This window comes from Sapajus apella, unplaced genomic scaffold (assembly GCF_009761245.1).
Source record: "Sapajus apella isolate SASKATOON/1434 unplaced genomic scaffold, GSC_monkey_1.0 scaffold111, whole genome shotgun sequence".
In the NCBI taxonomy this organism is placed as follows: Eukaryota; Metazoa; Chordata; class Mammalia; order Primates; family Cebidae; genus Sapajus; species Sapajus apella.
In genome coordinates, this window is record NW_022437051.1 from 4944906 (window position 1) to 4970124 (window position 25219).

Genomic DNA, 25219 nt, shown 5'->3' on the forward strand with positions numbered 1-25219 from the left:
TATAGTTATATAAAATAGAGTAACTTTTTTCATTACTTATTTCTTGTAGGAATCTCCAACTGCCTCAAAACCCTGCTTACCTGAAAATGAGTCTCCTCCCTCCTCACCAAAGCACCAAGATACAGTTAGTATGATAGAAGCATATCTTATAATGTAGTCCAGTTATTTCAATCAATTTTAGCAAAGTAATTTACTCTTTAATGTTAAAATGGACTTCTATTAAATTTCATTGGTTTTTCTAAAAAATCACAATCAAAATAAGTTTAACAATCAGATTTTATTGATTTAAAAGTCCCCCTTTTGTTTAAAATATGGTGTCTTATATGATTAAATTATGTGCCATATTTTTAAGTGATGGACTTATATTTGTTTTTAAAACTATAAAAATTCCCAGACAATACTATCAAATTATACTTTACTCTTTTTTCCTCAGGCCAGCAGTCCAAAGGTAAGAAGCATTCATTTTCTTCTTACTGGGCATAGACACCTTCATTTTCTGTGCTGTAAAGTATATTGCCAAGTCTGTGCCAGATGAATATTGGAAATAATGTAGCTCAACTGTAAGTTCTCCTAAACTGGAAAACGTCCATGTGACTTCTGTTAAGATACCTGTCTTAACTCTGATGAAATTTTACTTGATTTCTGTATTTATACTCCCAGTCTTTTTTATCTGTTGCTGATCATGCTGTTCCCCTTCAGTGGGTTCTGGGTTTTTTGTTGTTGTCCTTGTTTTTTAAATAGAGACAGAGTCACACTGTGTTGCCCAGGCTGAAGTGTAGTAGAGCGATCATAGCTCACTGCAGCCTCAGTCACCTGCCCCATCCCCACCAGGCGCAGGTGATTCACTCATCTCAGCCTCCCTAGTAGCTGGGACCACAGGTATACACCAGCACACCTGGCTAATTTTTAAAAAAATTTTTTTTTGAGATGGAGTCTCGCTCTGTTGCCCAGGCTGGAGTGCAGTGGCACAATCTTACCTCACTGCAACCTCCACCTCCTGGGTTCAAGCCATTCTTCTGTCTCAATGTGCCGAGTAACTGGAATTACAGTCATGCAACCAAAACACCTGGCTAATTTTTTGCATTTTTAGTAGAGATGGATTTCAGCCTGTTGGCCAGTCTGGTCTTGAACTCCTGACTTCAGGTGATCACCCACCTTGGCCTCCCAAAGTGTTGGGATTACAGGTGTGAGCCACCGTGTCCGGCCTACTCAGCTAATTTTTAAAAAATTTTTATAGAGATGAGGGGTCTTGGTATGTTGCCCAGGCTGGTCTCAAACTCCTGGCATCAAGCAGTGCACCTGCCTTGGCCTCCCAAAGTGCTGGGATTACATAAATAAGCTATCGCGCCCAGCCTGTTTTCTTGTAGAATGAAGGCCTAAAATTCCTAATGAGCACCACAAGGCCGTGCATGCTCTGGCTCCTGAGTGTCTCCACCACCTGGTCTCATATTTCCTTTTTCCCTTCTTGCTTGTTGTCCTACTACACTGCCCTTCTTTCAGTTTCTCAAAATAGCCTGCCTTTCAGCTCAGGGTCCTTGCATGTGCCATTTCCTTTGCATGCTGAAACATTCTCCCCCACATCTTTGCCTGGTTAACTTCTGTTCATTCATCAGGGCTTAGTTTGAACTTTACTTCCTCAGATAATTTTATTCTAATTCTGTGGGTTAGGCAAAGTTGTCCTAGAATATTCTTTATAGTATTTGATTATATATTATTCAATTACATAAAATAACTTGTCATTATTTATTTCTTATAGGAACCTCCAACTCTCTTTTAATGTCTGTCTTCCCCACCAGAGTAAAGCTTCATTAGAAGAGGAACGTAGTTACCCCACTACTTCCCTCAGTGCCATATAGTGGCTTCTCAGTAAATATTTGTTGAATAAATAAATGAAACCTTAAAGCTTTTTAAAAGACAAACATTTATCATGGCTTCTCTAGTTTATGAAATTATGATAGACTGTTGTTTATTAGGATACTTCAGATTTCTTAGAGGTAAAGATTTCTACAGATACTGTTTCATTTTTTCTAACTCTTTCTCCATTCCCTAGTATAATCTGGTCTTTTTGGCTCTAATCAAGGGTTGTACACGTTTCCTTCTGATGTTGGCTCAAGCAGTCACCCTGCCTAGAGTGGGCCTTGCCTTTTCTGTACATAGTTAAATCCTGTACCTCCATCAAGACGGAACCTTCTTCATATCTGAATTCTGAAGTTGCTAATTGTATTGAATAAGTGCAAGTTATTATAGGTAACTCTAGTCTCGCTGCCAGGTTTTAAACTCCTAAAAGAAGTTTAAATAGGAGATAAATAGAGACTACATGTATCCTTTTGCATTATTTACTGGATAAGTAAACATTACGTCTTGATAAAAGTGAACATGATTTTGGTGGTTTTGGCAAGAATTGCCATATGAATCTAAGGCACTGTTACTACAGTACCTTTAATCCATCAGTCCATCTGGAAAAAGCAGAAAACCCTTTAAAATTATTTTAAATGTAGGTAATACACAGTTTCCACAAAAATCTGTTTATACATTATTTTTATTTTGTTAAAAGAAAATTCCTAAGTAATCCTAGAAACACAAAGTTTTAAATGTTCCACATGCAGTTACAAGGACTGCAAATTACTTCACCACCCATTTATCCATTTTCTGAAACTTGACAGCAGCTAGACCATGCCAGACTCACAGTACCCTCTGATGGCCATCACAGGGAACTGCCTCACCAATGTTTCTTCTGTTTCAATATTTTTTTTACCTTTAGGTGAAAAAAACAACCCGCCAAACAAACCAGAGGTGGTTCTGTTTTTCCATCACCAGATGGTGTTCCTTTCTTTCTGAATGCTCTGTCCCTGCTGTCGTGGCCTCCCATCCAGGCTTCTGCCCTTTATAACGTCTCTTCACTCCCTATGTCCTCTGGTTCCTCCTCTGCACTTGCTTGGCTTCTAGTAATCTTGCCTCTCTTTGCTACTCTTACCCAGTTACTACAAGGAGATATTTCCCTCTTTCTTTGCGAGTTAAAATCTGATTGGTCTAAAGGCTTAGTGATAAGAAAGAAGGAAGCTACAAATTTAGAAGTGAAAATGATAACACCATCATGGTTAGTTCCCTAATGTCACCTTAAAAATCTCTGCAAATTGCTCATCTGTCTCTTTCAGTCAAATCAGATTTAAGATTTCGTCCCTTAATATAAATTTTAAACATATTAACTTTTTCTTCTTTGCTGATTTTTAAATGATTGTTACTTTTTGTAGTCCCTTTAAATCTTTTTGAAATAGGCAGTATATACATTTTTTTAAAGTCAATAATATATTTTTTTACAATTTGACTACAATATGGATTAAATAGGTTTTCGTGGGCTGATCTAAGAAGCTATTCTTTTATTTGTTCCAATGTATCTATGAGAATATGCATTTTAAAATTCCCAATCACTGAATACTGAGTAAAGTTTTGGAATATGCAGTTCAGAAACTTGAGCTTTGATGTTGTATGTCCACTTATGGTATTAATATGTATTAATCAATTTAGAGAAAAAGACATTTCAAAATTTAATGAGTATTAAAGTATTAGTGGACAAGTTTACTTATTTTTTTCATTGAATGTTACTATTCTAAGGCCTTTTTAAAAAACATGAATGTTTATTTTTGTAACAGTTTGCTCTTTAAAAAATTTATTTTTATTGAGATAAAATGTATGTAACATAAAATTAACCAGTAAACATTTTAAAGGGTACAATTCAGTGGCATTTAATATATTTACAGTGTGTTCAACTGTTATCTCTGTTAGTTATAGAACATTTCATTATCCCAAAATAAAACCCATACCCATTAAAAGTTACTCCACATTTCACCCTCCCCAGTCCCCTGCCCTTGATAACCACTAGTCTGCATTCTGTCTCTTTGTGTGGATTTACCCATTCTGGATGTTTCATCACACTGGTGTTTTTTCAACACTATAGGAACAGTTGTGCAAGTTCATTTATTCTATATTTAAAAATGTCATTATTACACGATTAACTGAAGATGAGGATTTTGATCAGATGTATTGATTTTGGTATAGCGCACTTGTTAGCCTAAATTGAGAAGTACCTACTTTACTAAAAGAATACAACATTGATTAGAAATTCTGGAACCTGCAAAGTAATTATGAACCTGTGAAATTTTTCCCAGATTACCTGGTAGAATTTGAAGTTTATTGTTTTCTTGCCTGTTAGGACATAATATTGTTACTCAATTTAACCATAATTTGCTAGTCTTTATTAAAGCATTTCTGCTTATTTTTAATATAAAGTTTCTTTTAGAGTTTAATATTTAGACCAACAAATACTCATGTATAAGTTGGTATATATTTTATGGGACTTAAGATATTTTTTATGAAGCTTTCTTAGTAAGCAATACAAAAACATTGGTTGATTTTGATGCATATTATGTGGAGAAAGTATACCAAGTAGTATGAAATAAAAATCTGTTTAAATGTTTTTTCTCACTCTCAGCTGTGTATTCAAACCTGTATTACCCATCTGCCTATTTGTTTTTATGTCAAATTCAAAAACTTAGGTATTTAAAAGTTAAAGCTTTATTTTCTCTGTTGCTGACCTTCTTATATTTCTTTCTTGTTAAGTACTGTTAATTTATTGGTAAATTACTTCAAATATGTATTGAATACCAGCTACATGCTTATGTAGTACTAGACTGATTATTGATGAACATAACAGATGTGATGCCAGTTTATGGTCTAATAGAGTGGATAGTGAAGTAATAAAAGATATGTAATTGTACCTCACATTAAGTATATCATAGTCGATTGGGGTTTTTATAGCAAAAATATAAACTGAGTGGCTTATAAACAACAGAAATTTATTTCTCAGAGTTCTGGTGGCTGACAAGTCCAAGATCAAGGCACTGATAAATTGACTGTCTGGTGAGGACACCTTTCTGATTCCTTTTTGCTGTGTCCTCACATGGCAGAAATAACAAGGGTTCCCTTTTTTAAGGACACTGATTATGTTCATGTAGGCTTCCCCTTCATGACCTGATCATCTCCCAAAGGCCCCACCTCTAGGTACCATCACATTTGTGATTAGATTTCAACGTATGAATTTTGGGGGACGCAAACATTTAGTCTGTAGTAAGTTCAGTGAGGAAGACAGACTGAGGCAGTCATAAATAATGGGAGGTTTACTTAAAAGTGGTCAGGAAAAGCCCTAAAGTGACATTGAAGTTGAGATATCACCATTTACCCAGTTGCCCAAGCTTGTCAATTTCCCCAAGATCTTTGCTCTCACCCTCACAAAAGTCCCTGTCAGTTTTATCTTCTGAATCTTGTCAAATTGAGCCCCTCTACTCTCTCCCTGCCGCTGCTCTAGTTCAGATCTTCATTGTCTCTCATAGTAATTATTAAAATAGTGTTGTAGTTGGTTTCTGGTCATGCTTCCCTTTCTTACTGCATTCTTTCTGCTACCTCATTTCCTGCCACTTCTCCACCTCACCCAGTACTTTGAGGGAATTTAAAGGCCTTCAATATGAAATGCTGTCTTTAGCCTCTGTGCCTTTCACTGTTAGTTGCTTTTACTTCCTCCCATTTCTATCTAGCTGACTCCTGTTCCTTAGTTCAAGTGTCAAGTTCCCCAGGAGGCTGGCTGACTTCCTTCTTTCTCTCCTAGGTTGGGCTAGGCATAGCTTTCTGGTAGCACGCATCACATTGTATAGGAATTGTTCTTTCTGTTTGTTCGTTTTGAGTATAGCAAATTTTTTTCTTTATGTTCAAGTTAGAGTGATTAATACAGCATTAGTACTTGGGTCTTGATCCTTGTAAGAATTTGGTGATAGTTCTGGACCTTTTCTTTGAGTGATGCATATATACATGCTCAACTCTGTGCCAGTTTCAGTCCATCCATTGATTTTGGTGAGAATCCCTGATCTAGACTCTCCCTCTCATCCTTAGGCTTAGGCTATCTGTCACTACTGCTACTCCATCCATTTTTCTTCCTGTTTTGATGTCTGTGTTTCCTTCCTGCCTCTGCTTTTTTTTTTTTTTTTTTTTTTTTTAAACAAATTCAGCTGTGGCATTTTTCAAATGGGCTTGATTCCCACCTCTCTGCATTTCAGTTCCTGTGTTCCCTAGCTAAAGTAATCAGTGCCCATCCACTCAGATTAATGTTGTTACTTAGTTTCCATGTAATTGAAAGATTTCTTTTCTTACTGCTTAAGAGAGGTACAGGCAGCAAATTAAAAATGTTCTTATTTAACATCTAATGTGGTTTCCTTGCTGTGATTTATTGAAAATTAGCCCTCAACGTGAGGGTTTATGAGAAAAAAAAAAAAAAATCTTGCACATACTTATAATTGTGTTATTGATGTTTTTGTTGAGGAGCAATATAGCTCTTATGAAAAGTGTCAGACTTGCATATCTAAGGAGATTTAAACTATGCTTTATGAAAAAATTCAATAAAACATCATATGGGCTATTTCCCAAGTCCCCAGTATACCAAAAATGTAAATTGACATTACAGTTTGTCAGCTTTGTCTACAGATGTCAGTTTTTATCAGATAAGACAACTTTCAGACATTGGTAGAAAAATACTCAATGTTATGTTTATCTCTCATGCAGAAAAATTTATATTTTATGATTAAGGTACATTAAAAAAATACAGCAGAGGAATCAGTTAAATAGAACTGGGAATATTTCTTCCTTGTGTGAGAGAGAGAGTGTTTGTGTGTATGAGTGCTTTAGTTGAATTAAAATTGACTATTGTCTCATGTAAGACAATGCTTACTAATGTTGAATGATTACTGTGGGCTCAGCTCATTTTTATTAAATTGATTTGCTTCTAGGAAACGAAAGCAGTGAGAAAGTGCTTCTTGATTTTCATCTGGAAGAATTTTAAGATAATATTAACTTTAGTACAGTGGCTTTTGCCTTCATAGGGTTTGATGATAAAGCTTGTGTCACTTGTTTTTGGCATCAGCTGGCTGATAAATCTAGTTTGTCTAGAGCTGAATTCACAATCTGGTAATATGCTTAATGAAGCACCTGTTAATTTTATTATACTACATTAAGGCAAGTTCTGTGCATGATACCAACTAACTTTTGAGTAATTTATTAAATACAGTCACTGTATTTGGTTGAAAGATTTGAAAGATATTTTTACATTTTGATAAAGTGATTATATTGAATAATTTTCAGATTATATAGTTGTAAAATAACAGCAAAGTAAATCATTCCTATTTTGTAGAATTTATTCTTGTAGCATTGTATTACTTTCTTTGAATAGAGAGACATAAATTATTTTTCAGTGCTGCTTTATTCATATGGAAATCTAATTTGATAGCAAAGTATCTAATAGCTGCTGTGACTCAAGGAGAAAAGGAGGTGTTTAATTATAAAATTAAGAAAAAACTACAAAAGTTTTAGGAAAGTTATATTCTTAATATCTTCCAGAACTACACATGTTACACATTGACTGATCTTTTCTTTTAAGCTGATTTTTAGAGAGCGACAGCATGTTGATTCAGTCCTATGTAAGAACTTGGACCTCATTGTTGATAAAAGTGATATGTAAACAATATTACTCTGTTCCATAGGATCAAGAGAAATATGGATTATTAAATGTAACAAAAATTGCTGAAAATGGGAAAAAGGTTCGGTAAGTATACAAGTCATTAATGTTCTTACATGATTCATCTGATTGAAATAAATTAAAAATTATCAATATAATTATATTTTAGTATAAACAATAGGTTCTGAAGAATCTCTCACCATTCATTTTCTGTGTAATCATGTATGTAAGATTGTCATGAAATTTATGAAAATTTTCCTTTGTCTTGACATGTTATTACCTAAGTAAAAGTAAGAGGTAATAAGGAAGAGGGTTCTGGGGGTGCATTTGCTTTAATATTTTTTTTTCAGTAAGCAATAAATGAACATGATAAAAACCAATGGTACACTAAGTATTGAGTGAAAAGTCAGTCCCCCAGCCAGCATTAGTTCCCCTCCCCAGAGGCAACCCGTGTTATGTCTCCTGAATTCTAGTGCTTTCCTCCAGAGATAGGATATATATGTATATGTTTGTATGTATAGAGATTAATTTTTTAAACACAATCTTTTCACAGTTTATCTTGGAGATGGTTTCGCTTCTTGCCTGTAGAGCTGCCACATTGTTTTTAAACTGCTGCAATTGTATGTTGTTTGGCTGTACAATATAGTGTATTTACCCATTATTTATTTGCAAGTTTTTAACTACACCTGTCTATTGGTAGACAAGTCGGTTTATCATTTTTGCTAGTACATTTAATATTACATTTAGCATCTTGCATGACCCATTTTGCAAGTATGCAAATCTGCCCATAAAATACATTTTATAAAAAGTGGAATTGCTCGGCCACTTGCAAAGTCATTTCAACGGTGTTCCAAATTGTACTATAAGATATTGAATCCGTTTCTGCCTCCAGTAGCCATGCATTCCTCCACACTTTTCACCAGTTTAGTATGTTGTTAAATTCTTTTATTTTTGCCAGGAGAGAGAAGAGAGATTATATTTTTATTTGCTTTCCTTTTTAGTAGGTTACAGTATCATAAACTGTTGGTATTTCCTTTTCGTTCAGTTGTCTCTTTATACCCTTTGTCTGTTTTTCTATTGGATTGTTGAATTTTTTTGGTCAATGTGTAGTACCTCCTAGTGATTTAAGGAAATTATGTAATATAAGTCGCATTTAAAGAGTTTTAAATTTACATGTAGTTGAGTGTTTTAGGTTTGCTTTCATTGAACTATTTTTGTCAGATTTTGGTAGTTAGATTTTTTTTAAAGTGCTCTGAAATAGCTTTATAAATACTACAATTATGAATCCCCTAAACTGTTCTTTGGTAGATTTCAGTTGTGAATTGGGTCTTTATTTTTCTCTTTCTCCGTTTTGGGAATATGTAGTGCAAATAGCTCTTGGGCTACTTTCTTTGTTTTTGTTGTTTTTCCTGTGATAAGTAGCCTTTTAGATTTTCTGCTTCTTTTGGAATACCTTTATCAGTTTATATTTTCCTAAGGAAATCATCTATTTCATCATTCCAAATGTATTAACATAGAGTTGAGGAAAATAGCCTTTAATTTCCTGTATATTAGTGGTTTGAGACTGCTTTAAATGCATAAAAATTATTGAATATTCTAAAGAGCCTTGGTCTATATCTATAATATTTAATAATATTTATTTATAATGTATAGGTTATATCTGTGGATACTGTGAGAAATTAAAAAGGAATTTTTAAGAATAATTCTTAAAAACCTATTACAGATCGACACAAATATTATTATGAAAAAAAACTTCTGTTTTCTAGGACAAAAAATTTTCCATGAGAAGAGAGGCATTATTTTGCATTTTTTGTAAATCTTTAGTACTTGGCTTAATGGAAAACAGCTGAATTTTCATCTCTGCTTGCAGTCAGTCTGTTGTGACATATTATTTTGTTTGAAATATGTGAAAAAAATCCTCCCTTTCACAGCTGAAGGTGGAAAATGGAGGAATATTTTAAGAGCCTTTTCAGATAATTGTGCATTTTTCTGCTGCTCTGAAACTCTGCAAATGGTAGTTTGTGGAGGGTTAGTTGTAGTGAAGCCTCTGAAAAACTGCCAGTGAATGGTTCATACTCAGTTACATTAAAAGCCATTGGTCTGTGTTACACTTGAATGAATCCTTGTCCATGCTTAATTTTATAATATCTTGTAGGTCATTTGTAAAATACTAGTTAATTAACTTTGCTCATTTCTCAAATGTTTATACAGTTTATTTTATAATATCAAAGAATCACAAATCAGTACTATCAGAGAAGTATTGGGAAATTGTCAAATCCATTGTAGCAGGGGTCAAGTGTTCCAAAATTCTGCTTTCTGTTGGAAAGCTTCAATTTTTTTATGGTGGTGAAAAAATACATAAGTTTGCAATATTAATCATTTTAAGTGTACATCTCAGTGGTGTTAAGTATATTCACATGGTTGTGCAACAGATCTCTAGAACTTTTTTATCTCATAACACTGAAGCTCTATACCTACTAACACTAATTCCCTCTTCCTTCATCCCCCAGCCCTTAGTAACCACCTTTCTGCTGTGATTTTGACTACCTTAGATATTTTGTATGAGTGGAATGATATGGTATATGTATGATTTTTGTGACTGGCTTATTTTGCTTGGCATACGTCCTTGAGGTTCATTCGTGTTGAATGAATTTTTTTTGTCTATAATTTTTTATTGTCTATAAATATTTGTTTTCTTTGAGAACTTCATTTATTTTTAAAATAATGTTTGCCTGCCACATATCCAAGTCTGAATAACTATAGTATGTCCACCAGTTGTTTTTTCAGGAGAAAAAATTGGGTTCCAGGAAAAAAAATGTGACTAATTCATCTTGCAACTAAGTCACACAAGTACTTAGTTTTTGAGGCAATCATCATTATTTCACTTTTAAATATTCAATATTTGTTCTCAAATATATATTTACTAGTTCTACAGTTTTTCTCATTTTGAAAATTGGACTAAAAAAGCTTACTTAAAGTGGAAATAGGCTAATTTAAGTATTTTTCATAGTAGGGAGTCAGTAGATGATATCTAAAGAAATAGAGGACTGAGAGTATAAAATGAGTTTACAAATAAAATAAATACTCCCAAAATCTCTTGAGATCCAGAAAATAAAATCAAATGACAGAAAAAGCACCATCTATACTATCAATATCAGTAAATGTAAATGGACTGTACTCATCTATTGAAAGAAAAAGGTACTCAGACTGAAGCATAAAAAAGCAAAACTTAACTAAGTTTTATATGTCAAAGAAGTTTTATATCACCTAAAGATGATTCAGAAAAGTTGGGGGAAAAAAAAGCAATAAGGTGTGTCAAAGGTATACAAAGTAAAGCAGGACTAGGGATCTCAGTAGCAAAGTTCATCCCGGGGAGAGCACTAAGCATTACAAAAGTGATATTTAAAATGGTAAAGCATGTGGAGAAGTCCACAGTGAAGATGTATTTATCAGGAATCACCATTTACCCAATAAAGTGGCATTAACTACCATAAGCAAAAAAATATGAGAAATAAATGGAAACATAGAAACTTAATAGTAATTAACTTTATTTCACTTCTCTTAATCCATAAAGTTCAAGTAGAAATAAAAAGTAATAAAGTAGGTCTCATTGTTAGATACTAAATTCTGCATTCTGAAAACAGAAAATAATCCTCCTTTAGAGGTTTTTACAAAATTGGCCACATATTTAGCTATAAGGAAAGCTTTAATAAATCCCTGCAGTAGACAGATTTGACATTCATTTTAGCTTCCTAGCAACTGAGTATATAGGGTAATTTTAATTTATTTTCCTATTTGTGAACACTGATCCATACCTGCTGTTTGGAAAGTACTGTGCTAGGCCTGAGGTAGATACAAAAATAAATAAAAACTGTTTTCTTTTTTCAGATAATTTATAATTCCTATGAGCAATATTTACATAAAAATGTCTAATATGACAATGAAGAGAAGTTGAGGGGAATCTGGCTGGGGTATAGTATTCAAAAGCTTTAAAGTTCTAAATAGGGGCACTGATAATAACATATGCTATGTGAGTCTTACCTCTGTCTCTGGAGATAGGACAGTAGATAAGTGGACATTTTCTTTGAAAGCACCAAATTATACCCAAGTCTTAACATTACTTACCTCTGGAGTGTGGATTGAAGAAATGGGATCCCTTTTCCTTTACACATTTCTGTATTCAGAGATTTTGCATACCGTATATGTATTGCTTTTGTAATGTAGGAAACATTTTTTTTTTTTAAATGTCGTGTGGTCCATCAGTATGCAATTCATTGTATACCTGTAATACACCTAGTACCTACTGCCTGGGTACTCCAGCCCAATTAGGAGAAGGCAGATAGCCAAGAAATGTAAAATAGTCTGTATAATGAATTAGGTGAGTGAGGGAAGCATGTTTGTCTAATTTTTACTTGCAGTAAGAATTCTTGGCAAATACAATATTCCATTTGTGTGACTTTAAAATAAATTAGTGTCTCTGATCACGAAGTGCTGTATTAATTTCACATGAACTTAATTACATGTACCATTTCTTCATAATTATTCTGATAACTTATTTCTCTGATTAACTTCATTCGTTTTCGGGCCCTCATGATCAGGTTTGTACCATAAAATGACTGTGCATTTCATTAGTATCTATCTATCCCCAATAAAAACAATTAAAATGTCCACAAGAACTATAAATGGTAGATAATATTGATAACAGCTAAGTAGGTCTTAATTTTTTGAATTTGGTTGAAAGAACTTGAGAGCGAAGCCTTAATCGGTCATCTTTATAATTACAGGAAGAACTGGTTGTCTTCTTGGGCAGTGTTGCAGGGCTCATCTTTACTTTTTACCAAAACTCAAGGAAGTAGCACAAGTTGGGTAAGTATTTCTTCTCTTTGGAGATTTTATACATTTAAATTATGTACCCACCTGAATTTCAGGGGGTAATTTCCAGTCCTTTTAGTTACAGGTAGTGTGCAAATAAAAATAAATAAAATTTTCTTAAAGGTTCATTTTAACTTACGAGAGAAAAGGACTAATTAGGACATTCTAATTAGTTGTATTATTAAAAACAACATTCTGTTTTATCCATTCAACTGAAAAGTGGGCTTATTACTTGGGCATTATAGAGCAAATACATTTCTTGATTCATTTTCAGGATATTAAAGCTTCCCTGTGTTTGTGACTCTGCTATTTCACATATTTAGTCAGAAAATAAGCAGTAATATGGCAAGCTGTATCTTGAATTGTGATCTGACCCTTGGTTACAAATCAGTGATTCAGGTTTGTCAATGTCTGTATTGTCATCCAGCTTTCAAAAGAAAAAGAAATGTCACCATTACTTGTGGGGTTTTGAAGCTTTTTATATATTTGAGTGCTTACCTTCATTATGCTGCTCTTCAGTTGCTTTAATACAAACACTAAAGATTATAATTTGTGACATAATAGCTATATTTTCTGAATGCTCATTATGTATCCCACATATGTTCTTAGTGCAGAGGATTGTGTACATATTGTCTTCTTAATGCTGGGATAACTGTTGCTCTGATTTTGCCCTTCCCCCATCATAGATGAGAAAATAAGGTATAAAATAGTTAAGTATAGTAACTTGTTCAAGGTCTTAGAGCTACCAAGTGGCAGATCTGGGTTTAGAACTTTGGCTTTGGAGTCCATGCTCTGGCTATTTCTAAAAGTGTTTGGTAATTGAGTTTGAAGTGCTCAGGCTCAAGTAAAATTGAAAATGAAATTACTCTAAATGTGTTTGGTCTGCCTCATGTTCTACCGTAACCGATATTTTCTTACACTTAATGAGTTTCTTTAAAATTAACACAAAACCTATGGATCTTATGTTTGATGAAAGAAAAGTTCATTTATAAAATTTAAACAAATTTTCTCCATCCACATTTATAGTGCAGCCATGTAACATGGTTCTGAACCTCAAATGCCACAGAACATATTAGTCCTCAGCTTCTCTGATACAGAAACCTAAAAATCCACATGAATTGAGCTCAGATGTGAACATTTTAGATCATTTCTTCTGTTTGGCTTTACTAACCCTTTAATTTGCTCCCTGTTCAGTCACTACAGTAGAAATGACCTATGAAAGGGTTGAAATTTTGGTTTGATATATCTTAAAGTAAATTGATAATTATCTTTCCCCTTTCCCCCTGAGGTGAAATATGTGGGGCTTAACTGTGTAACTATTTTTTTCTTCCTACTTATGGCTCAACTTTTATTTGAAATTGAGTGAAGAAAATGAATGAAAGAAAAGGAATGGAAAAGGAATGAGAGATTAATAAGTAGTTTTTAAAAGTATCTGAAGAAAGCTGGATAGTGGTCACTTATTTGATAATTTACTGATACGTAAAGATTGGAGGTTGTGGCAGGTACAGATGAAGCCAGCAGACAGAGCATCATAGGTAGGCAGGTTTGTACATGATTTTAAAAAATGAAAACTTATTTTGAATTTGAAGATGTTAAATGATACCTTCTAGTACATAATCATTAGTACAGGATGGTTACTTTTTTTTTCATTTAAAGTTTTCATTTTAGAAGATCTTACATGAGTCAGAACTTATGATTAATACTGACAAAGGAGGTGACGTATTTGTTTATCTACCAAGGTTGTATTACTGTGTTACCATATGGCAATAGCTGAAACATACTTTAAAATTTACTGAGCTAGCCAATTTTGAAATTGTAGCATTCTCAATGAATTTTTAATGATAAGGATTCACTATTTGAATTTTTACCTTTAAATGACATCTTATTACTGTTGATATGTTATCAATAATACAATCATTTCAGATAGGTATAATTTAAAAAACATAACCACACCATTTTATAGTCTCAGTAAAGACTAAACAAGATTAAAGATGTGGTAAAATGCTTGGTTGTACAGTCAATATTCATAAATATCAAAATTTAGAGAAACATACAAGATGCTCTTTAACTCTGGAATTGGGATTATCAAAAAGAATATTAAAGAATTGTAGCTTTGTTGATCTGCTCAGTCACCAACTAGATCTATTATAGGTAAAATGTCTTCTGTTTATACAGCAGAATCACATCTTACCTGAGGACAAGATTCTAAGACTGAAATATAAGCCAAAAAACCAACAATCAACTCTGGTGAAAACTGCTCTTTTAGGAAGATGCTATACAGAAGCTGATCTTTAGCAGAGCCCATATTTCCTTTGGTGTTAAAAGGAATATCTTTTCCTTCATTTGAGTTTGAATGGCTTATGTTAAGGGGCCACATTATAGGAAAAATCTATATAGTTCTTTAAAAATTAGATTCACACTTAGTACAAAAACTTGAGATCCACTGGAGGAAAGCAGTTTCAAATCTTGTACTCACTCCAGGGCATGTACTCATTGATAGAACAGAACAAAGTCACCCACATTATTCAAAGTTCTATTTTTTAAATTATTCATGCTTTGAATTGATATTTATATATATTTTTTGCAGAAAATGGTTAAAATTGTGTAAATGAAATGCACATAGGCTGCATGCAATTTCACTGCAATTCCACTTTATAAGAAATATTTTACATTGGTGCTGTCTCGTCCAAAAATCTAGTGAGCCTTTCCTACTCCTCTAGGACTGATACCTTCCAGTGGTTTTCTGGAAAACAGTTATCCATTGGATTGTTATATCAGTAACATAAACTTATAGTTGTTTTTTCTCACCTGGTTTCACCTCAGAAATGTATGTGTGTATGTTTGTTTGTTTGTTTGTTTGTTCAATAGACCTAAAAGTCTGCTGTGTTCTGGACATTATTAAGCTTTGAGTTTAGAAATAAATAACATGGTTCCTGTCTTCAAAGCTCATGTTGTAATGGGAAACACTAACAAGTGAACAGGTTCAGTGGGACGTGACATACGTTTTGCTGCTTCTTAGTAATCATTCATCATATTCCTTGAGCATTTAAAAAATTAACCCATAAATATTCAAACATTCATTTGTAGTTTATTCAAACATCATTTGTACATGCTTTCAAATTTCTGGAAATAGTCACTCTTTTGGGCCAGATAATTATTTGTTGTGGTGGGCTGTCCTGTGCATGGTAGGGTGTTTAGCAGATGACTAGCACCCTGCCTGTAGTTGTGACAACTAAAAACATCTCCAAATATTGCCAGATGTCCGCCAGAGGACAAAATTCCCTGTCTTCTAGAGGAAGTATCAGTGTCCTAGAGGAAGGAAAAGGCAGGCTAGATGGTAGGGCTACTCCCTACTTGGAAAGGGACACCAGAAGATATTGCTCAGCAGATCACGAGGTGAAAGCTCGGGGCTTTTGGACAGGATCTATCAAGCTCGTGGCGGGCCCAACATGACTCCTCTCAATGCCTAACACAAGTCTATTTAAGATAAATTCTGTAAAGCACTCATCTTGAAAAATAAATGTATATAACAACAATCAGGATAAATTCTAGGACCTTTGCAAAAATATTTGGAAATTTAGCTTTGCTTAAATTGTATGTCTGCATATGGAATTGCATCTTTGTCTTGTCTGGTTCCATTATGCTCTTGTGTGTCATTTTGCCATTGTGCATTGTTATGACATCATCATTTTCTTCCCTTTTCCATCAAGTCCTTCTGCCAACAAGGCTCAGTCTCTGAGCTCTTGCTTTCGCTGCTTTCTTCTTGGAAAAACTCTATCCGTCATCGGCCTGCTGTTGCATATGTAAAGTCTGATCCTGTTTCAGCCGTCACTGTATGTGTTCCTGTTGCATGCCCTTTGCCACAATAATTATGTTTTCTTTGCCGTGAATACGTTGGTGGGAGGTTGATTATAGTAGGGAAAAGCGGGACTAGATTGTGGAAAAGAATAACAAAAGGTTGCCAGCTATACTGATTGTGTTTTTTTTTTTTTTAGCATTCCATGTCATGTCATTGTATTTATATTTAATTGCTATATCTTATTTGGTTGCTTATTTGCATCTTAGCGTAGAGCTAGCCATCTATAGCATGTATAATGACAACAAATTAAATAATTGATATATGTCATTTTGTTAACTTATATGTTCAAGTTTGATAACATTTGCAATATATCATTTCTGCTTGGGAAGTTGTCTGTGCCCAACATACAGCTTTATGTTTAATTTGTCTTTCGATTGACAAAAGGTACTTAAGGCAAAGACTTGTAGAATACAGTTAAAATTTCTATTGTGATTTTTATTATGATTCCATAAATTCCATGTCATATCCTAAAATTTGCCTTTACTAGTAAATTTTGTGTAACTCCTAAATTTTGTTAAAATTAGTACTTTAAATTCATACTGCTAGCTAAAAAGATGTAAAAGGGAACAGGTTAAGGCAAACTATATTTTAAATGTGAAGCTCCTAGAGTAGAGTTACTGTGATCACAAATAGTGAATATGTTATCACAAGGTTGGATAAGATAATTTCTAATGACAAGTTAATTTGATTTGAAAATATTTTAGCAAATGAAATTATCTGTAGGAAATATTTATAATAGTTTTTGTGACCTTTAGATTACAATTCAGTAGACCTTAGAGGTTTTAAAACCTTTAAGCCTTTCAATACCGTAGGAATGTTACTTTCTATTCTTAGTTAACAGACTAAACAGAAATTTAAAGATGTCAAGGTACAGAGTAGTGTATATTTAACACAAATTTTCTACATTTTTGCTGATCTTTCCTTATGTAGTTCACAAAATATAATAGCTAGCTACGTACTTTTTCTCCTGAACCCATCCATAACAACTGTCTTCCCATTCTTTTCATAGTTCCTCATTAAGTTGCTGAAGCTTTATAGCATCTGTCTCTAGTCACAGTTTCTAACAAAGACAGAATAAAAGAACATGGGACTTAGTGTTTTCTGTTTCCACAAGTTATTGTTAACAATGTAACTCAATAAGGAAATACTTCTAAAGGACAAAATCAGTTTTAGAGAACATTTATGAGGTGGAAAATGCACTTGTTATCTACCTGATATTGTTTATTACATATATTATTGCCTTTGTGTACATAGCATTTTACACAGTCGTGTATAGTCTAGGATAAATTCCAAGATACATAACTGCCAAGTCAAAGTATACATATATTTATAAATTTGTAAATATAGCATTACCAGTTTTTCTTTTCTAGGAGTAGTTCCAGTTCATATCCCACTTGCATATGAGGCCTTTTTAGTCTATAGCCTCACCAACATAGTTTTGGAAAAAATTTTTTCCATTCTTACAGTAAAAAAAGATTTCAGCTTGCTTTTTATGTATATATATTTTATATAATGATGGAAATTGAGTAATTTTATTTTGTTTTCTATGAATTGTATATTCATATATTCTAGATATTTTTCAATTTTAAAGTAGAAATTGTTACTTTATAAAGGAGAAAAGAATTTGAGAAAATCTATTTGATTTATTGTTAATAATATTACATTGTTTTTAGTTCCTTTTGAATACACATATACATGATGATCACATGAAGGTATTTTTTTTCCTTTTTCAAAAATTAAGTTTGGGAGTAATCAGTCCAAACCAGAGTTCACAGTGGATCTCAAGGGAGCAACAATTGAGATGGCTTCAAAGGATAAATCCAGCAAAAAGAATGTATTTGAGGTAATACATTTTTTTCTAAGTAAACTATAGTAGCTAGATGTTCTGTTTTTTAAACTATTTGGGGAAATTGTCTTTCACTGAGACTAGTTAAGGCAAAGTTGGTGATTAAGTTAGATGGTATAATTTAAGAAAAGACTGATATAAAAACTGGCTTTATTTGCATAAGTTGTTTGAACTCATTATTACAAGCCTTTGTTTCACGTATCCTTTTTCCAGCAATAATAAAAAGGATGTGCTTCCCTTTACTTACCAAACCTAATGTTAAAAGATAAATTAAGGGGAATGGTGATAAGCTGGGAGGCCATGTGTGTGTGTGGAGGCAGAGGGCATATGGGATATCTCTGTATCTTCCTCTCAGTTTTGCTGGAACCAAAAACTGGTCTAAAAAATAAAGTCTGTTTTAAAAAAACCTTTCCATTTTATCCTTTAAAACCTTCCCCAATAATATATGATACTGTATTAGTTGCTTATTGCTGCATAAGAGACCATCTCAAAACTTAGTGGTTTAACAAACAAACAATTTTGTTTGCTCGGTCTGGCCTGGGCTGAGCTGGGTGATTCTTCTTCTGATCTCACTTAGAACTATTCATGAGGCTTCAGTCGTCTAGTGGCTTTTTTGGAACTGGATGATGTAAGGTGATTTCATGGCTGGTATTGGCTTGTTGTTGGCTAGGCCTCCTTCTCCGCAAGATCTCTCATTCTCAAGGGGGCCACCCAGGGCTGGGTCAGGTGGCGACCTCAGGGTTCCTAGAGGGTGAGAGTGGAACCTGCAGGGCTTCTCAGGGCCAAGATTTGGAGGTCACACATTACTTTCAGAGATTTCATTGGTTAAGACTGTTTAGGAGGTTAACCAAGTATTGAGTTGTCAGGAGAGAGAAGCTGCTATTGACAGAAGAGCAGCAATCTCTGTCCCATTGCAGAAGGGTGCGGTTACAGAGATCCAAGACTGATTTTGTGGACAGCCTTCCATATCCCAGCCTTTTTTTGTAGCCTTATGTCTCAGGCCTTTCCTATTCTGTTGTGTAGACAGATTGGTTTAATTGCTGTTTTTCAAATAAGCCTAGGTTTTCCGGTCTGTCTGATTTGTACTCTTTATTGTTCTGCCTCTAGCACCAACCCATGCCAATCTCTCCATGCCAAATGCTCCCTTACTTCCAAGACCCATGACAAGCATCACCATAACAATGAGCCTACTTCTTATTTATAGTAGTAAATAATATTTATTTAAAAATAAATACTTTAAAATAAATATTGAGCTCGCTTCCACATCACATATATTAAAATTGGAATGATACAGAGATTAGCATGGCCCCTGTGCAAGGATGACACGCAAATTCGTGAAGCGTTTCATGTTTAAAAAAATTGTTTTAAGTTAAAAAATATAATAATATTTAAAATAATATTTATTTTAATGTACTTATGGGTTATCATTTGTCAATTATTTCCCTCATTAGATGATTACAATTTTTTTTTATTTTTCCTTCAAGAAGTGAGACTGTGTTTTTCCTTTATATAAGAACCTATAACAGAGCAGAGTATCTTATGTGCAGTGAACATTCAATATTGATTGGCTTGACCAACTCTAAAAAAGTACATGAAAGAAGTCACTATTTCCTGAATTAGCCTTGTAGTTTCAAAAGGTAAATCCAGAATAAAAACTGTTCCATGGTCAAATAAATTTGGGAGGCAGTGTATATTTTATTCTTATCTTAGAAAATCACAGTGCACCCTAGAATATCAAAAGCCTGTGACATCTTGAAGGAGAGAATTTAGTAAGATTTTCTTCAATCCAGTATTTTCCAAGTTAATATTATATAACTTTTTCAATAATTGTTTTTTGAGGGTACCTTTTAAAAACAGTATTTGTGAAACTGTGTTTGAAGAGTATGTCTTTCAGAATGTTGCTTGGGAAACATTGCCATATCTTCCTCTAGGGAAAAAAAAATCAGTTTTTAATCGGAAAATGGGAGGAGCGGTTTCCACAATGTGTCAATATTATTCCTCAATTAAGTGCAAGAAACTGCAGAACAGAGATTGTGCATAAATTAGTTATTGCCTTCATATAGAATAATACATAGTATTCTTCAGTTTATGATCTGACACTTAATTTGTAATATTTCTGCCCAAAAGGGGTGTGACATTTATCTATGTCCTTTGAACTAAGCCGTTATATTTACTTACTAATTAGGAACTATTGAAAGTCTTTATATATTCTTTCCTCTGTATTTTTTAGCCAGAGAGACAGAAAAAAATTTCTCAGGTCGTGTAAAAATGTCGTAGATTTTATTTCTTTATTCTAATTTAGAATGTACTGCTTTGATACTTGAACTGATTTTTAAGTGATAAACCATACTAGTTTCAGCAGGTTTTATGGCATTTGTATGAGGGTATTTGGGATCCTAAATTATTAGATTTTTATGAGAATTTATTATGAGAAACAACTTTATGTTTTATTCAACTGATATTATTTTAAACTAAGAAGGTATTCCATAGCTGTGTAGTACTTTAACCTTACATCATTATTACATAATATATAACATCATATTATAATCATTACATCATTATTACATAATATATAGCAGTTACTCTTGGTGACTTTAACTTTGAATTAAAGTATTCATGTATTTTGCCAAAAGCACAAACCAACCATATTCTTTTTTTCCTCCCTGCTTTTCTCTAAAGCTGAAAACTCGTCAAGGAACAGAACTGCTCATTCAGTCTGACAATGACACTGTTATTAATGATTGGTTTAAAGTTCTTAGTAGTACAATCAATAATCAGGTATGTCTTTAACTTGGGTAAAATTTTTACTTCAGAGCTGTTTTTCTTTTTGTTTTTTTAATTGCTTATTTTATATCCACATTGCAATCTATATGTGAAAAGACACTTTATATATGCTTTGAAAGAGATGGAAAAAACGATGGTCAATTTAGCAGCACCCAGGGGCTGGTGAATGATTTAACATTCTAACTTATGTGATATTTGCTACCAGTGGATTTGAAATAATGTTCACATCAGGCATTGGCTGAAAAGAAATAGTTGAGAAAGAAAGGGTAAATATGGTGGTTAGTACATAGTATTTATTCAGTAACTGAGTGAGTTGGAAATAATACTATTTGGTGAAAGAGGAGGTCAGAGGTGAACTTGTGAAATGAATGAAGCTGTAGTCTCTTCATTCCCATTTTTTCTTTTCTAGTGAGATTCCCTAGTGTTTCTGCCCCTCTCCTCCAAGCTTTTCAGTATCCTTGTGTTGCTGGTGTATGTCTTCTTCTTTATGTAAAACAACCAAAGAGATTCCCAAGTTTATATTCTGCAGGTATATTAGTAATCATAGCTCACTGCAGCCTTGAACTCCTGGTCTCAAGCAATCCTCCCTTTCAGCCTCCCAAGTAACTGGGACTACAGGTGTGTGCCACCATGCCTGGCTCACACTTTTTTATACTCTGTATTCTCCTTTCACTTTTCACCATATGAGGACATGGCTCTTCATTGAGGATCATATTATATTAATGACAGAAATGAAAGATAATACTTAGGGGAAGTAAAAGAGAACTTTACCTGTTTAGCAAATTAGTTATGAAGCTATATATAAATTCTTCCTTTGGAGTTTGTAATATCTCATGATATTTCTGAATCTTGTCCTTTCTTTTCCATTTATTCCTGAAACCATGACGGCAGACCTTATATCTTCATACCAAGATAAGAGTAACCTCCTAAACAGTTTTTTTCTTATTTAATCTCACCTATCACTGATTCATTGTTAATGCCGTTACCATGTGAAACTTTCTAATGCCAATTTTCTAATCCCTACTGCACAGAAAGCTGTGATTCATTAAAATTCAACAGTATAGGCCCAGTCTATCTTTTCAAATTGTACCTTCTATTTTACCCAGTATGGACTTTCCGCTCTAGTCACAGTAATATATTCACTGTCTCTTGAAAGCAAGTATGCTTGCATTCATTTAACAAATATATGAATGCCTTATGCACTTGGGGACATAGCACACAGATGCTGCACTTTCCTAGGCTGAGGTTATAGTCAAAGACAGATAACAGTTAATATAATGAAATGTGATGAGTGTTACGGCAGGGGTGTACAACATTCTATAAAAACACCGATTAAGTAAGGGTGAACCTAGTGTATTAGTTACGGAAAGTGGGTTTTTGTTTTGTTTATTTAATTGAGGCCTATAGGCTCAGGGAATAAGCCAAGTGAAGAGAGATGATTTTATATGTGTGTGTGTGGTTTATTTTTTTAATTATTTTTATTTTTTTTGAGACAGTCTCACTCTGTCACCTAGGCTAGAGTGCAGTGGCGTGATCTCAGCTTACTGCAACCTCCACCTCCTGGGTTCAAGCCTGCCTCAGCCTCCCAAGCACCTGGGATAACAGGCGCCCACCACCACACCTGGGTAATTTTTTGTATTTTTAGTAGAGACAGGGTTTCACCATGTTGGCCAGGCTGGTCTCGAACTCATGACCTCGAGTGATCTGCCCACCTTGGCCTCCCAAAATGCTGGGATTATAGGCGTGAGCCACTGCACCTGGCCTATAGTTTTGATTAAAAATTTTTAAAATACATACTGTTTCCAAAGTGTCAGAAGATATCAAGGACTAAGTGTGGCAAGAAGTGCAAGACCTTTGCGGGAAAATTACAAATCTTTATTGAGAAACGCTGAAGAAAACCTAATTAAATGAGAAGTATATCCTGTTCATGCATTAAAAGATTCAAAAATGCAAAGATATAATTTTCTTCCAAATGATTTATAGATTTGAGATACTTGAATTTCATTTAAAATCCCGGTAGTCTCTCTGGTAGAATTTGACAAGCTTATTCTAAAATTTATGTAGAAATGCAGAGCACTAAGAATACCTAAGACAGTCTTGAAGAAGAAAGAAAAAGGACTTGCTCTATCATATGTCAAGTCTTTAAAAAGCCATATTAATTATTAAATATGGTATCCGTAAAGGAATAGGCATACATACCTGTGAAACAGAATAAAGAACCTAGAAACAGACTTACATATTGTGGACACTTTATGCCAGATAGAGCACTGTAGAGGAAGTAAATGGTGCTGGTGCAGCTGGGAACCCAAGAAAAAACTGGAACTCTTCCTTACACCATCTACAAAAATTAATTCCAGGTGGAGTAAAGATCTCCATGTGAAGGCAGAACAAAGTTTTTTTTAGCTTTGAGAAGTCAGTTCTTTATTCTGTACAAGTGACCTCAGTTAGGTTATAGATGAGCTCTAGAATTGCTTTTTTTTTTTTTGGTGACAGAGCCTTGCTGTCGCCCAGGCTGGAGTGCAATGGCATGATCTCAGCTCACTGCAACCTCCACCTCCCAAGTTCAAGTGATTCTCCTGCCTCAGCCTCCCAAGTAGCTGGGATTACAGGCACATGCCACCACACTCAGCTAATTTTTGTATTTTTAGTAGAGGTGGGGTTTCAATATGTTGGCCAGGCTGGTCTCAAATTCCTGACCTCAGGTGATCCGACCACCTTGGCATCCCAAAGTGCTGGAATTACAAGTGTGAGCCACCGGGCCTGGCCACTCTAGGATTTCTTTCAGTTGACATCCATGTATCTGGAGTATGAGTCTTGTCCTGTTGTTAACAGTGTAATACTCTTGTCAGGTCCATGTGTAGAAGTCTTATACTGTAGTCACAGAATGTAGCTCTATTGTGTTTTTCAGCATAGATTATAGCCTCACCTTTTAAGTATTAGTGTCACTAATATGCAGTTGATTAAAATAAGGCAAGATAGCTTCATTATCAGTGTAAACTTACTATCCTGTGAATTTTCAACAATAATTTCTTTTTTTTTTGAAATCAAAATTAATGCCATCTAAAGAGAAAAAGGTATTTATCAAATATGTAAGTTGTACATACTGTATACTAATTCGTTTCCTAAAATTGTTTGGAAGAGTCATTTACTAATCATTGTGAGAATTATGCTATTCAAACGGTAGTTATTCTAGAAGTATAATATGTGTTTGGGAAATATCTAATCAATAGGCAGTAGAAACTGATGAAGGAATTGAGGAGGAGATACCGGATTCTCCAGGAATAGAAAAGCATGATAAAGAAAAGGAACAGAAGGATCCTAAAAAACTTCGTTGTAAGTTGTCCTTTCCCTATTTTGCTAAGGATTTGAGCTTATTCTCTTAGCTTTTCAAATGTTTTAAATATATACATAAAAGCTGAATGGAATGTCCAATGTTACAAAAAAGTTATGCAACTAACCAGTTGCAGTCTCAGTGTGTCAGTGCTCTTTCTTGTTAACTCGTTGTTGTCCTTTTTCAGCCTCATAGTATGCATCCTATGGCATCATATTAATTTTAAGATACTGTGCTACTTTCAGAGAAGGAATATAGCACATTTTTGTTGAGGCCTCTAGAAAAGTGAACTTTATTGATTTAAAAATACATGCTTACTATTTAAGATTCTATATGGAATCTTATACTTTAAGAAGTCAAAAGTCATGGGATATTTACTGTGATTTCCTTCTGGACACCAGGCATCCATCTGTCTCTGGACTAGGATATATCTGTGCATGTAAACAGATGCAAGCATTCCTATCTTCAGATCTTACTACAGAAAGGAGCATAGCGAAAGCCAGCAGCTTTAAGAAAAGCATTTTCTAATGTTGGCCTCTTATGAATTACATTGCTTAATTAGGCCATTAGCTGTGACTTGGTACTTTGTTTAGTCTATTTTAACAAATCCACATGTTTAACTGAGAACTTTCTGGCCTTCATATTAACTGAATGATTAGAAAATCAGTTCTGTTTTTCTGTATTTCTAATGAAGTTTCGGCCTATTACTGACATTGTCAACACGTAGCAATTTAACATAAAAATGTGATTATTTTTTATTCTATATTATAGATTCTTTGTGCTCTCAGCTTTCCCCAATAGAATTATTTTCAAGAAATATACCTTTTGAATTTTTGTCACTATAACCGAAAAAGAAATTAGGACTAAAGGCAATAAAAGACATTTCCCAGGCGGTTCCATTCTTAGCTCAGAGTACAAATAATTACACTTAAAGTTAGCTTAAAGTACAAGTATAATAGTTATGATGGTTAT

General features: G+C 33.9%; 1 protein-coding gene and 1 non-coding gene across 9 annotated transcripts in view; both read left to right on the plus strand.

Moving 5' to 3' along the window:
- Nucleotides 1-25219, plus strand: part of ARHGAP12 (Rho GTPase activating protein 12) — a 123595-nt gene that overhangs the window by 90470 nt on the left and 7906 nt on the right. For 4 of the 8 annotated variants that reach the window (XM_032259680.1, XM_032259685.1, XM_032259687.1 and 1 more), the window contains 7 exons: nt 50-124; nt 434-448; nt 7581-7642; nt 12340-12421; nt 18028-18129; nt 20812-20910; nt 24147-24249. In XM_032259680.1, coding sequence (XP_032115571.1) covers nt 50-124; nt 434-448; nt 7581-7642; nt 12340-12421; nt 18028-18129; nt 20812-20910; nt 24147-24249 — 538 coding nt within the window. The remainder of the gene's footprint in view (nt 1-49; nt 125-433; nt 449-7580; nt 7643-12339; nt 12422-18027; nt 18130-20811; nt 20911-24146; nt 24250-25219) is intronic. The other 4 variants (XM_032259682.1, XM_032259686.1, XM_032259684.1 and 1 more) reach the window with 2 other exon arrangements.
- LOC116537564 lies at nt 19383-19486 on the plus strand. The gene has a single exon (XR_004263195.1). It is a non-coding gene; the product is annotated as a U6 spliceosomal RNA (small nuclear RNA).